The sequence below is a fragment of the Pteronotus mesoamericanus genome, unplaced genomic scaffold (genome assembly GCF_021234165.1).
Source record: "Pteronotus mesoamericanus isolate MK-2021 breed Mesoamerican mustached bat unplaced genomic scaffold, CSHL_Meso_final contig_657, whole genome shotgun sequence".
In the NCBI taxonomy this organism is placed as follows: Eukaryota; Metazoa; Chordata; class Mammalia; order Chiroptera; family Mormoopidae; genus Pteronotus; species Pteronotus mesoamericanus.
In genome coordinates this window covers 21,228,944-21,242,340 of record NW_026555229.1, presented here as the reverse complement: position 1 = coordinate 21,242,340, position 13,397 = coordinate 21,228,944, and the positions used below count along the sequence as shown (strand labels likewise).

General features: G+C 54.1%; 1 protein-coding gene across 1 annotated transcript in view; it reads left to right on the top strand.

Moving 5' to 3' along the window:
* Nucleotides 1-13,397, top strand: part of CPXM2 (carboxypeptidase X, M14 family member 2) — an 83,934-nt gene that overhangs the window by 14,826 nt on the left and 55,711 nt on the right. Inside the window, exon 3 of the mRNA XM_054581783.1 lies at nt 7,999-8,108. Coding sequence (XP_054437758.1) covers nt 7,999-8,108 — 110 coding nt within the window. The remainder of the gene's footprint in view (nt 1-7,998; nt 8,109-13,397) is intronic.

Genomic DNA, 13,397 nt, shown 5'->3' with positions numbered 1-13,397 from the left:
TGGTCTGCACCTTCTCCTGTCTCACATCACAGTGCTTCCTAGGCATGGCTGTTCTGTTCTGGGAGACAGGAGCAGGGCCTGTGCCTGATCCATCCCAGAATCTGCCCAGCATTGGGAGCAGTGCTTGACAAGAATGGCAAACGTTTCTCCTGAACCTCTGCTCTGTGCCAGGGCCAGTCTTCTGGGGTACAGACCCAGTGCCCATGCATATCCGAGGGGGTCCAGCGTGACTAGACAGCGGGGCCAGCCTCCACATGCCATGGTCTGCGGTCTGTGGGGAGAAAGCCTGACTTCCGGCCATCATGGAAGTCGATGGTTTTCCCGGAGCCATACCCGTGGTGAGTGAGGGCCCCTCAGTTCTCCTGCCTTGTGCTGGGACTGGGGGAGGCCTCAGCAGGGTACCCCGCTTGGGGGCTGGCCTGCTTCATGTGTGTGTGTGTGTGTGTGTGTGTGAGGCTGCAGGCTCCTCATCCAAGCCCTGTGCCGCACAGCCACATGTGCTCCGGGCTCAGCCCTGGCCCTCCCTCAGACATCTGGCACAGCTGTCGAGGGTCCTGGTGTAAACTCCGGATTCGGAGGGAGCGCGGCCGATGTGACCTTGGCTGCCCTGGCCGACGCGGTGATAAATGACCACATCTGTATGTCAGACTTCTTTGGAAGTGAGGGGAGGCAAGGGCAGGGCAGGGGCAGAGGCGCGCCTTCTTGGACAGAACCGGGGGAGGGGCACCTGTCCAGGGGCTCCCCGACCTTGCTGTTCTCAGTCTCTAAAATGAAACCTGTGCCTTGTAAGGCTCTCCTAGCCTCCTGTTACAATTTGGAGAGGTTTGTTTTGGGCCCTGGGTTCATGGCTGCTTGCAGGAGACTCCGCTGAGTGATTATTAAAACCAGGTGGGCCGCGTGGCCAGCCTGGCCGCAGGCGCCGGTCCGAGACCATGGCCACAGTCCACTTGCCGGCGTAGAAATGCCTTCCAGACAAGGGGTCGGGGGACAGAGCTCTGAGGGGCTCAGCAGTGCCCTGGGTGGCTCTAAAAGGCGCTGTTCATTCCTGTCACCCAGTTGTCCCCAGGAAGGCTCGGGTCACCAGGGTCACAGGGCTGCACTTGCAGGGGAGGAGCCCCAAGGCTGCAGCTCCTCTGAGTCATCACGACGAAGGCCAGCGTGCGTGTTTCCCTTGCTCCTGGGTTTTGTCCTGGTGACACCCGGACTGCCTTCTGTCCGTCTTCCCAGTGCTCCGGTCACGAGGCTGTCATTCCACGTGGCGGGCCCTGGGGTGGGTTTAGCAGGAAATCCAAGTTGCCACATCATACCCAAAAATTTAAAAAAGAAAAGAAGAAAGAAAGAAAGAAAGAAATTTAACCTATTGAGGTGGAAGTTGTTCTGAAGTAGATTTTTTCCCTGGCTTATTAAACATCCTGACTATGAAAGTAGTGAATGCACCTTGTACGATATTCGGAAGACGTAGAAAAACACAAAGGAGAAGATAAAACAAATCCACAGTCTCGTCTTCCAGAGACAACTGCCGTCAGCTTTTTGGAGCCTGTCCCTCCCATCTTTTCTCTTTGTGTGTAGGTGTGCTGGTGTGTGCATATGTTGATTTATAAGAGCTCTTTATATTTGAAGGATAAGGGAGCTCGGTTTATATGTTGCTGGATTGTGTAGTTGAGAGCCCGGGAGTCAAACTGAGTTGAGGTCAACGCCCAGCCCACCCCTTACTAGCTGTGTGAACTTAGGCATATGATTTAACCTCTTTATTGTTCAATTTTCTCAAATATAATATAGAGGTAATAATTGGAGGTGCTCATAGGATTGGGATATATATTAACTAAGGGGCCTCAAACAAAGCACTTACAATGGTGGCCGTTACATAATAAATGCTCAGCAAGGGGTAGCCGTTAGCTTACTGAGGGACCATTGACCGAGCTTCATAGCGCCCTTCGCCTGGGCGCTCTTTATCAACTGATAAATAGTGCAGGTGTTACAGGGGCAAGGAAAACTTCATGCAAATCATAAGCAAGCGGCTGAGGTTGGAGAAATGCTATTTCAAACCAATACTTCCCTCTTGAGGGGCTTTATAAGCAGTACGAGGGGGGACCCCCCAAAACCCTGGAATTTATTAAAAATTGTGTATTCTTACACGTTTACATTTCAGTCACCTTCAAAGTTCTCTCCATTGGATGCAATACACCTATCGAGACATTTTTTTCCACTGTTCAAAACAGGTTTTGAATTTACTGATTTTGATGCCTTTTCATGCTTCTGCTGTTTTTTGTTTCACCTCTTCCGTATCAGCAAAACTTTTCCCTTTGAGGACTTTTTTCATCTGGGGAGACAGAATAAATTTGCTCAGGGCAAGATCAGGTGAATTGGGCGGGTGGAGCACAGGGGTCCTGCTGTTTTTGGTCAATAACTGCTGAACACCCAGCACAGGGGAGGCAGGTGCACTTGTAAATCCCCTTTCATGAAATGGGCAAACACATTGAAAGTCTTCAAAAAAATAAAAATTCACTGAAGCTGAACACAGCCTCTCACAACACCACCAGCTGGCACATGGGTACAGATGGGTTCCTAGAACACTCACCCAGCAGGGGAAGCCTGGACTACAAGGGGCCCACCCTCTAGAAGATAATTCTGGGTTTTTGGGGGTCCCCCATGATATGTAAGAACAATTAATTTTCCATGGTGATGCAGACATAGTGATTATCAGGTACATTGGCTTGTGATACAAGTTCAGTAACTCATCAGGGAATGTTGGTTGAGCTTGGGGAATTCAATGGTGATAGAACCGTTGCGGCCCTGTGACAGGGGCAGTGTGGCCGGTATGTTTTTTAGGCTGGGCCGGGTAGGATGAGAGGGAGGCGTGTGGGGGGAGGACTCTTGGGCGGCTTTTCAAACGAGGTGGCCACTGACCAGCAGGAAGAGATGGGCGCCGCCCGCTTCTGAGGGCCGCAGAAGCCTCCCCTGGGAGCTTTGCCTGCAGTCCTGTCAATCAGAGCCCGTGGGGAGGGGTCTGGCTGTCGTTTTTTAAGTTCCCCAGGACATTCCGATGTTGGAGAGGGTGGGAGCTGCTGCTCGGAAGAGGCCCAGGGTGCGCGTGACATCTGAAGGGTCTTCTTGGTTGGGGGTGTGAAGGAGCTTTCTCAGGGCGATTAGATAAGGCTGAGTTTAGCTCCTTTCCCAAGACCCCGAGCGAGGCGCCCCTCTGGGGAGCCAGTGTCTTCTGAGGCCGGCACAGAGCCACTGGACACACATTCCCCAGCGCACCAGGAAGCTGCCCCCACGCTGTCATTGATCAAAGGGAATGTCAAGTTCAGGAAGGTGAAGGAAAGAATGCCGTGAGTCAGAGCTATTCCACTTAGAGGCGGCCATGAAAACTAAGGCTGAGGATGGTGAGAACTGGTCCCCCACAGGGCCCTGGAAGCCTTGAAGCATTCCTTGCTCCGCTTCCCATGGAGCTCCCGGCGGGCCCGCTGGCCTTGGCTCTCCGCTGCCTTGGGCCCGCTGGCCCTTCCTTTCTCTGGGGCCTTTCCCTGCGCCCCCCATGCAACCCGTGTTTGCCTTACACACCTGAGTCTTCACGTCAAACAGCCGTGGCGTGAAGATGGCGCCTGGGATTTTATGTCACGCTCGATTTTCAGATTCCAGCTCAGACACCTAGTAGTGGTGTGACTCTGTGTGAGCCTCCTCGAGTCTTAGGTCGTTCTGGGTACAGTGGTCTCTCGTGGTCGTTATGAAGATCAACATCGTTTCTGAGGGTCTGGCTCAGGGCGGCTGCTTGCACGTTAGCCCTGTTGCTCCCCGGATTACCATCCTTTTAAAATCCTTGTAATGACTTGACTCTTGTAACAGCTTCCCCCCTCCCCGACAGATCAGGCGTATTGGGGAGGGGTGCTAGGACCGGAGCCCCAGATATAGAATTCCAGTTTGAACGCTGTATTCTTCCTTTGCCCTGCATGGTCAAGACCTCCGTGATACTCAAGGCAGCGGACGCTCTGACTTACTGAAGAGCGGGCATGCGCATAGGTCATTTATGGTGACGAGGACATGGAGGACCAATAAATAGGTGCCATTGTGCTAATATCCATTTTGTAAGGTGGCCGCACTGCTGAGAACGTTAGCAGGGGACAGATGGAGTACTGTGTGCGTGCGCATGCGTGTGGCGGAAGTGGGTGCAGGCGGAGGCCCGGGCCTGGGAAACGGCACCGGCTCAGCACAGGGCGTCCTGCCTTTTAGAGAAAAGCAGAGTCGTCTTGGACGACCGTCACTCTCTTGCCTGCACGTTAGGGCTCATCTCCAATCTCTAAGTCTTATCTTCCCGGAGTGTTTTTTTCACACTCTTTTCATGTTCTCCTCACCCAGGTGCGCATCAAGATGAGAGTCTTTTTCCTCTCAGAGACAACAAAACCTTGATTTGCCGATTAAAGGGTTGATGTGCTTTTGTCCAGCCCTCCTGAGAGGCACCTGGGCGCTGCTGTTCGAACAGGTTGGGCTGGAGCTGAGTCCTCATTGAGTTTCCGCCAGAGCGGCCTCAACAGAGCAGCCTGGCTGGGGACTCAGAACACAGAGGAGGGGCCGGAGCCAGGATGAGTTCCCCGTTGCCTTCAGGGGCCCTAAACCTAGTAATCAGCGCCTCCGTTGACGCTATAACCTTGCTTCTCATACAAACATGTTGCACTTCCAACCAGGGTCACGCTTGGATCTGTCTTGGTTACCTTCTGATGGCGGATATTGACATTAAACTCAAACACACTTATTTCTCCTCCATGTGCTTGAGCATTGAGGCAGCACCCCGTCTTCCTCAGTCAAGTTTCTAAAGGGTGGAAAACAAGCCCTCGTTGCTGGAAGGTGGCAGCCCCTTGGAAGAGGCAGGATGTTTCTGTGAGAATTGAAAACGAAAGGAATCCTAACGCCGAGCTTGTTAGCTGCAGTCTCTGCTGTGTCCAAAGTGCAGGGTGCAGCTGAGTGACTGGAGTTGTGCAGATGTCACCTCAGGGACCGGGAAGTGGCCTTGAGAGTTGGCCTAAGGGACCAGGACCTGGTGGCTTTCCAGCATTTTCTCAATCATCCTCCAAAACTTTCTTTCCAATGTGGAGTTGTTCCGTTTTCCTGGTGAGCCCGAGGGGGAGGAGCGGCTCAATTTGGATGTTGAGCAGACGCCTGAAAATCTTGTGGGGGATGTTCCTGGGGCAGGAAAAAAAGGAGAAAAGTGAATCAGGGCAAAATAGAGCGAAATTCCTCAGAGCCAAGTATCTAATATGGAGAACATTTCAGGACTCTGTGTTTTGGATTCATTTAGAATCTTTAAATCAAAAGACACTTGCCCTACCCATCATTTGCCTGTCCGCCTGTGTAGGGAAATCCTTTATTTTTCTAACTGTGGGATTCCTCTTCCAGACTCTCAGCTCGATCATTCTGGGGGGCCTAGCAACCTGTCAGGATTGGTGCAGGATTTTTGCCTCGGGCATCTCTGCGTGAAGAGATGTGGCGCAGAGTTTGCGCTTAGACCCTTTATTCTTACACTTTTTGTTAATTACAAAATGTGTTCAAATGTGATTTGGGGAAGGCAGGTAACTCGCAGCTGGTGTAGCAGGTAGTTTTACCGGAGCTTTGTAGGATACATGGCGCCCTGACTTAGGTGGGGATGCAGGGGGCACTGTGGCACGAAATGGCATCGGTCACGGGATGGAGTGAAAGTCAGTGTGCAACAGACGTTGGGCAGAAGGAAAGGCGTGGAAGCTCTCAAGGGAAAAGGAGAGAGGAGGGATCTGGTGGAATACAGATCGGCCTCCTGCGTGAGGACGGCTAGTGCCGAGTCTCAGACCCCTGCTGGGGCTTCGACCAACTGCCTGTGGGGGACCGGTCGCCGAGGAGGCGGGAGTCACCGCCATAGCCTTGGAGAGCTGCTTCCACACTGAGCCGGGGAAGATGACTTGGGCGTCTGCTTCATCCGCGGGAGCCACCAGAGCTTCTGCTGACAATCAGGTTTGACGTATGGCAGGTCATGAGATCGTGGGTGTTCAAATACGCTCGGAAGAGGGGTTCTGAGTTAGACAGCCCATGTGTGATTTGATTCCTGCTAGTTTAGGGGACACTGTGCCTGTCTCGTCGATGGGGCCAGGGGTGCCCACTGTGGCTTGTTAAAGGGGAATGAGGGGGAGAACTCTGAGAGAGTGCTCAAACAAGGAAGAAGAAAGACGAGAAACAGGAACATTTTGTGTTACGGAAGCCACGGGGGTCGGGGGAGGGGAGGGAGCAGACTGCAGGGACACCAGGAAGAGGCCCAGGAGTCCAAAGGGGCCACCAAGCGAGGAGAGCCACCCGGCTTCCAGACCGAAGCCAGAGCACAGATTGCAGAATTCAAGAAAGGTGTGGGCAGAGAGGAAGCGGAGATGGTGGGTGCAGAGGGAGGGGAAGTGGCTGGAGGAACCCACCGCCTGCACCTGCGCTACCCGGAGGCTGCGCTTGGCCAGAATCTCCCTGCAGTGCTGGACAGGCAGCCTGTCCCCTGCCTGTGTTAGTTGTGTCCCAACACTAAAGTCCACACTCAGAGCACCCGCTTCCCAGCAGGCAGACGTGTGATGGAGTCAGGCCCCCCCTGGGAGGGGCGAGGTGAAGTTGAGTGGAGACGCCCGAGAGGTGTGATGCTGTGGGTTCCCCCTCCCCTCTGGGAACACATGGTTTGGAGCGCCTGCTGCCCGGGGCACGAGGGCCCTCTTGGCCCCGTCCTCCAGCTGTTCCGTGTCCCCGTTTGGTCCCGCTGTGAGACTCCCGCCATCCCTTCGATGATGGCGATTCCTCTTCAAGTGAACTGTTGCTGGCTCTCACACCTAAGGGGGCCTCCCAACCCGGGGCATCATGGCTTCACCTTTGCCCGTCAAGGGTATTCATTTTGTCAGTGCAAAGCCTTCTCTAGGGTCTTTGTGAATAGCATGGATGATGGCGAAGGCGTCCAAACCGCTCTAAAGATGGTGTCCTCTGATAAGGAAGAGCTTCCTTATTAGGACTACATTTGCAAGCAGGCTGAGTGTGAGCATGTGTGTGTGTGTGTGTGTATCCGAGCTTCCCTCCAAAGACGTCCACTGTCAGCCGTGCTGTGGACGCAGGCCGTGGCTTTTCTGGCTGTCACATGATCTCAAGAGTGAACAAGAGTGGACGTTTGTCTGATGTGGCAGCTGACACAGCCTTGCCCGCTGCGTGACGGCAGTGGCCTTTGTTACCTTTGGGACTTTCTAATACTTCTCATAGAAATAGTCTGTCCACTTCTCCTGTGAGGTTTTGTTTTCTTCCTCCAGGGTGGGATGGGAAGGAGAGAGTATCACTTGGAGATTTTCTAGCCCCAGGGCAGGGTTCGCGGTGAGAACAGCTGCCCAGGAGTCAGGAGGCCTGGACTCTGGCCCTGGGGCTGCTGGTAAATCTCTTATTTGTAGGGACCATGGGCTGACCTGGGATGATGGCCGAGGGCCTGACCCAGTGCTGACATCTCATTCCAGGGAAGCTGGGACCGCACTGTGTTTAATAGCCCTCCTCAAAGCTACCAGTTTTGCCAAGAACAGAAGACGATTTTTTGTTTTCTCTGTCTCTTGCTTTGCGCATTAGCATGCACAATGCACAGGCCAAAACTGCCGAAGCAAAATCAGTTAAGTTCTGATCCGTTTGCAGAGCTCAACCACAGGGTTGCTCTGAAATTTCTAACCAACACTGCTCCTGGCTGAGTCACACTGTGGAAGGGCCCTTAATTGGAAACAGCCTCAGACAGTAGCATGGACAACAACAGAGAGAAGGGATATTAGAGCATAAACGCCCAGAGCAGAAAACTGGCATGATGTTGACAGATGAGTCGACAGTCTCTGTCCGGAAACACTGGGCATGCCAGCGTGTGGGGCTACAATGATGAGCGACAGTTCTGGGGAAAAACGGGAAAGCGCGTGGCCAGATTTAGAAAACTGGAACTCGTTTCTTTCAACATCTGTCCTTGTTTGTAACGAGCATTTTCCTTTCCAGATTGCCCACCTCTTGGCCTGGAAACCTTAAAGATCACAGACTTCCAGCTCCACGCGTCCACAGTGAAGCGCTACGGCCTGGGGGCGCATCGAGGGCGACTCAACATCCAGGTACCGGCGCGGGGAGGGGTTCTTCTGATTGCATGGCTGCTCTGGTCACAGACGCGCGGTGGCTCGCTGAGCTGGCGTCAGGCGCGGCCCACGGCATTTAGCACGGGTTACTTCCCCGAATTCTCCCCGCAGGAAAGGCGTTGCTGCAGAACCTTCACCTCCCAGAGACAGCCCTGAGGGCCAGGATAGGTGTCTTCTCTGAGGACTCCTTAGTGTAAAGGATGCTGCTGATACCTGGACCCCAGTCAGCCACTTGCCCGTGCTGTGTCTGGAAAGGGCAGGAGGGCTCTGCCGAGCCCCGCAGGCACGGGCCCGTGGCGGCCTCTGTCCCGTCCCCCTCCTCCTTGCCGGTGCTTCTTGACTCCAGCACGTACATGCCTTCTGGGCTGTTACATGGCTCCCCCCACGTCTAACCCTTAGTGGCTCTTCTGGGTCTGGTGCATTGTGCCCAGCCTCCCTCCCTGAGGCTCAGGGGCCACCACAACCTTGGCCCTTGTGATGGTCAAGGTCCTGCTCCAAGAAGGCGAGCTCCTTGTACATTCTGCGCACTGTGCACTTGTCAACTCCAGGCGTTTTCTCAAGCAGGCACCCTGCCTGCAGCCCCCTTCCCCTCCACTGTGCACAAGTGGGGAGCATCTGTTTCATCCTTGGCATTTGTGACCCTGGGCTGCTCTGACAACATATAAACATAGCCACTTAGGTGACACACATTTATTCTCTTACCATCCTGGACGTTCGGAGTCTCATGGGGTTCAAATCCAGGTGGGGGCAGGGCTGCATGCCTTCTAGAGAATCCACGCCCTTGCCTCTTCCGGCTCCTTGAGGCGGCTGCGTGCCCTCTGTCTTCAAAGCCGAAAATGGCAGGTGGAGCCCTTCCTCCTCCCTTCTGCACTTACAAGGACCCTGTGATTCCATTGGGTCCACCCGGACAACCCAGCATCCCCTCCTCATCTCAAGCAGCCTCAACTGCGTCTGCAACCTCCATCCCCTTTGCTTGTAACCTTGCATGTTTATATGTTCCGAGATCAGCATGTGGACGTTCTTGTTGGGCAGGGGCCTGGATCCCGTCAACCCGCCTACGACGCCTTTTCCCTCCGGCTCCAGTTCCTGCTGATTCATCCTCGCGCAACTATTTGACCTCGCACTGTCCCGTGTGGTCCCCTCACAGCGTGATTCTCTCGTGTTTTGTTTTTTTCCCCCAACTGTTTATAACTGGCTGTGGTTTCCAAACCCTTTCTGCACACAAGCACCGCCTCATTGAGCCTTCTGGGAGGGGCGTGGTCCTTTTATCCCTGAGATGGGGGGGCCCATCAAGGCTCACCGCTTCCGAGCGGCGGAGCAGAGCCCCGTGGTCACTGTGAATGTGCTGCTCCTGGCAGCCGCTGTGCTGGGGTGGACAAGAGCGGCCGAGGCCGCTTCCCAGGGGCTTGCGACCCTGGGAGCATCTGAGCCACGTGCCGGCTCTGAGCTCCCGCTGTCCGCTCCGCCCTTGACACTGGACCTTGTTGAAGGGACTCTCCGGCCACTCCGCCATCACCACTGTTCAGTTCAGGGGAATACAGGTTGAACGTTTCCAGAACTAACTTTAATGAAGTCCAAAGTGGGTTTATAAATATTCTTTTTTTTTCTTAAGTAATAGCCATCCAGAAACATTTGAATGTGTACAAGTGGACACTGTTTGGAGAATGAACTCTCAAAGTCTGAACAGGAGTAACAATGAAAGATCCAGGTGCCCCTAGCACCCTGAATAGGCCCCAGCCCCCCGAGTTGATGAAGTCAGGCCCGAGCAGGGCTGCCCACCCCCCGACCGGGCATGGGCTGCATCGTGCATTCCTTGGGGGCTGTCGTCTGGTGCCTCGACCGCTTTCTCTCTAAGTGATGTTACCCTTTATGAAAGAGGACGTGTTCACACTCACCCACACTTTCAGTCTGACGTGGAAAGGCCCCGCGAGTCTTGAACTTGGGGGTGAGGACAGGGGTGAAGGGTTATGGGCTTCCAGCTGGGAATCCCGCCTGCAGAGGGGACAGGCGGACACCATGGCCAGGCATGCCGAGCTCAGACTTTGACCTCGACACTTAGAGATTTCAGGACCTTTGGAACGATGATCTCCGAGCCCCAGCTGCCTTGTCAGTAAAATGGGAATCCCACACATTCCCAGGATTCATTGAAAGGTGACAGTCGGTGATTTATGATTCTAAAACATTTACCGGATCATCTCACCACTTGGCTGCTCAGCCTCCGGCAGTTTCCAGGTGCCCTCGGGGTCAACTCCCCCTGCTGCCCCCTGTGATTGGCCCCCTTCATTCCTGTGTGGCGCTGAACTCCTGAGGGATGGTTGCCGTTCATCTGCCCCTCCTGGAGCAGAGGCTGCTGTTAGCAGGGGCTTTGCCGCCCTCCTCGCTGTTCCCCCCTCCCCCAGGCCAGAACAGCTGCCAATACACAGGAAGTGAACCGAGGATGTCGGGCGAAGGCCCGCTGCAGTGCGCGCTCTGCCTTTGCCGGGCCACACAGGAGGCCGCGGATGGACGGGCGGTCCTGCAGGAAGCTCCTGGCCGGGCTGTCCTTTCTTTCTGGTCATCACTCCTGCCCCCTCCGTCCTTGGCCCAAGCGCGGCACGCACCAGGTGGAGAGCGTACTCCCTGGGTTGAAAGTGTTGGCGGACATGCTCCTGCCTTCAGTGAGTGTGAAAGTAGCGAGTTTTGCCCTTACAGGGGTTTATTTTTCTTCAGTGGCATGCCGGCTGCCCGAATGCCCTCGGACAAAATCTCCGCGCCTGCGCATAGGGCCTGAAGTGGCTGCTTTCCAGCCAGGTCTGGGCCGGCTGCCCCCAGCCATGAGGGTTACGTGGGTCAATCACAGGGCACCGTGCGGCCTGCAGCCCCCCTTCCACAGCGAGATGATGGCCCGGTCGGGCCTCGGTTGTGGTTCTTACTTTCCAGAATCGGTGCCTCGTGAACCGTGGCTCTGCCGCTGCAGGTGCTCCGCTGTGCATCTTCCCACACGTGCCATTTGAAATGCAGTTTAAAAATAACCACGTCTTGTCTCACATACGCGTGTTTTGTAGGCGTGCCAATTAAAGGGATTTTGTGTGCGAGAAGTGCCCAGGTGTCAGAATGACACACGGTGTTGAAATGCTGTAGGGCAGGTTGCTGGCCCCGCCCCCTGGACACGGAGGTGGTCCGCCCAGAGCGCAGGGGCTCACAGGCTGGAGGCGTCCTGCTTCTGCTAATGAGCTGAGTGACCTTAGGCAAGACGCCTACCTTCTCTGAGGCTTGTCTGCATCCCGCCGCCCGCTCTGTTACCTTCACGGGACGTGAGGGTCGAAAAGCATAAAGAAAGAAATGCCATGTTCCTGCCTTTAGATCCCTCACTCATCTGACTGTTGTGAAGGGCCCGCTGTTGGCAGGATTGGCGCTGGGCCCCAGAGCAGACGGGCAAAGCCCCCGTTTACTTCCCTTGCTCAGATGCCTCCTCCGTCTGCAGAGGGGGGTGGGAATGTGCCCGGATAGTTATGGGCCCTGTACCGCTTTCTGTGTGTTATTTCATTTATGCATCAACGTGAGACAAGTACAATTATTGTCATTACCTCTCGCATAGAAAACAGACGTGTGGGTTGGTGGAGTAACTTGGTTAAGCCCTCCTGGGAGAGGCGGGATGTGAATCCAAGCTGCTTGAAGCCTGGAGTCGTTGCTCCTGACAACTCCATGAACCTGGCCTCTGGTCAACAGATAGAAGTGCTGGGTGTGGCCTGAGCCACGCACGTCCCTCTTTCCTGACAACTGTCTCACACAGATGTACTCATCCATCGCCCTTGCCAAATGATGATCTTGCGGACAGTGTGAACCTTGTGACCCTGAGTATCCCACGGTGCCTGCACATCTGTCTGTGCTCTAGACGTTTCTGGGTAGTTGCTGCCAGGCTTAGGGTGCCGTGGTGGCTGGGAGGCGTCTTCCTGAAGGGGGCCGTGCGGGCTGCTCTGCTATCATGTGCTTTGCTTTCACACATTTGCTCATAGGTGATTGGCAAATACGGAATGACGTCATTGTGACATGGAAGTAGCATGGGTCCTTGTGTCATTTTTGCCAGTACATCAGGCTTTTGGGACCCGGCACCAGCATGACCCCTGAGTGCACCAGCACAGCTGAGTGCAGAACCTCAGAAGAATTCTGTCCTGAACATGTGCTCGCCCCTCTGTGCCCCTTCGGCTCCAGGGTGGGGAGGGGGCGGGGCATGTGCTGTGTTTTAGGCTTGTTGCTCAGCTCTTTTGCCCATTTTGCTCTTGACCCACAAATCAGCAGCCGCCAGCCTTCCTTACACCCCCTTCTATTTTACTGCCTTCACCATGGCTTTTTTTAAAGGTCCAATTCTGGTATCATAGCTATGTTACATTTTTAAAAAATCAATTTCACATGTTTCCATAACTGTTCTGGTGTTATGTATGTTGGATTGATTTTTTTAAAAGTCTTCTGATTACAGAGCTGCATGGATTTCGAAGCCTATTTTTCTCATGAACTTGGTTTTCATAGCACAGGATTTTGCAGACAATGAGCTTTTACTAAATTGCGTTTGCCACGTTATAGCAGAAAGACCTGTCTCTTTGTCTCAGTCCGTTTGGGCTATTATGACAGGACACCGTTATAGATCGGGTGACCTATAAACAACACAAACCTATTCCTCATGGTTCAGAAGGCCGAGAAGTCCATGATCATGGCACCAGCAGGTTCGGTGCGTGGCGAGGGTCCGCTTCCTGGTTCACACACAGTGTCTTCTCCCCGCGGTGGGGGCCTCTTTCATCAGGGCACTAATCCCACTCAGGAGGGCTCCGCCCCCATGGTCTAATTACCCCGAAAGGCCCCACCTGCTAATGCCATCGCCTTGGGCATGACGTTTCAACATACGGAATTCGAGGGGACCTGCGCATTCAGCCTATAGCATCTTCTTGTCCTCATCTTGAGCATTGGGCTTTGAGAGAGGAAGAGTGCCTTGTAACTCCATTATAACTTCTCTCCTTTACAAGTGGAGTTTTATTTATGTCATTTAATATAAGCTTAGAGAAGAAACCCAGGTTACGTTTCATCAGTACAGTGGGACAAGACAGATCTTCCAAGATCTCAGGGGAGAGCCCTCGTTTGGCAGAGCCGCAGAGGTTTGCCCTCTGACCAAGGATTAGTCTTGCTGTGCGCCTGGGCCCTGGTACACCAGCTCACCCATGAGGCTGTGACCTCACGTAGAATTCTCTGAGGACCCCAAGAGTTTGGGGCTCATAAAGTAAGCAAGGGGATGGGGAG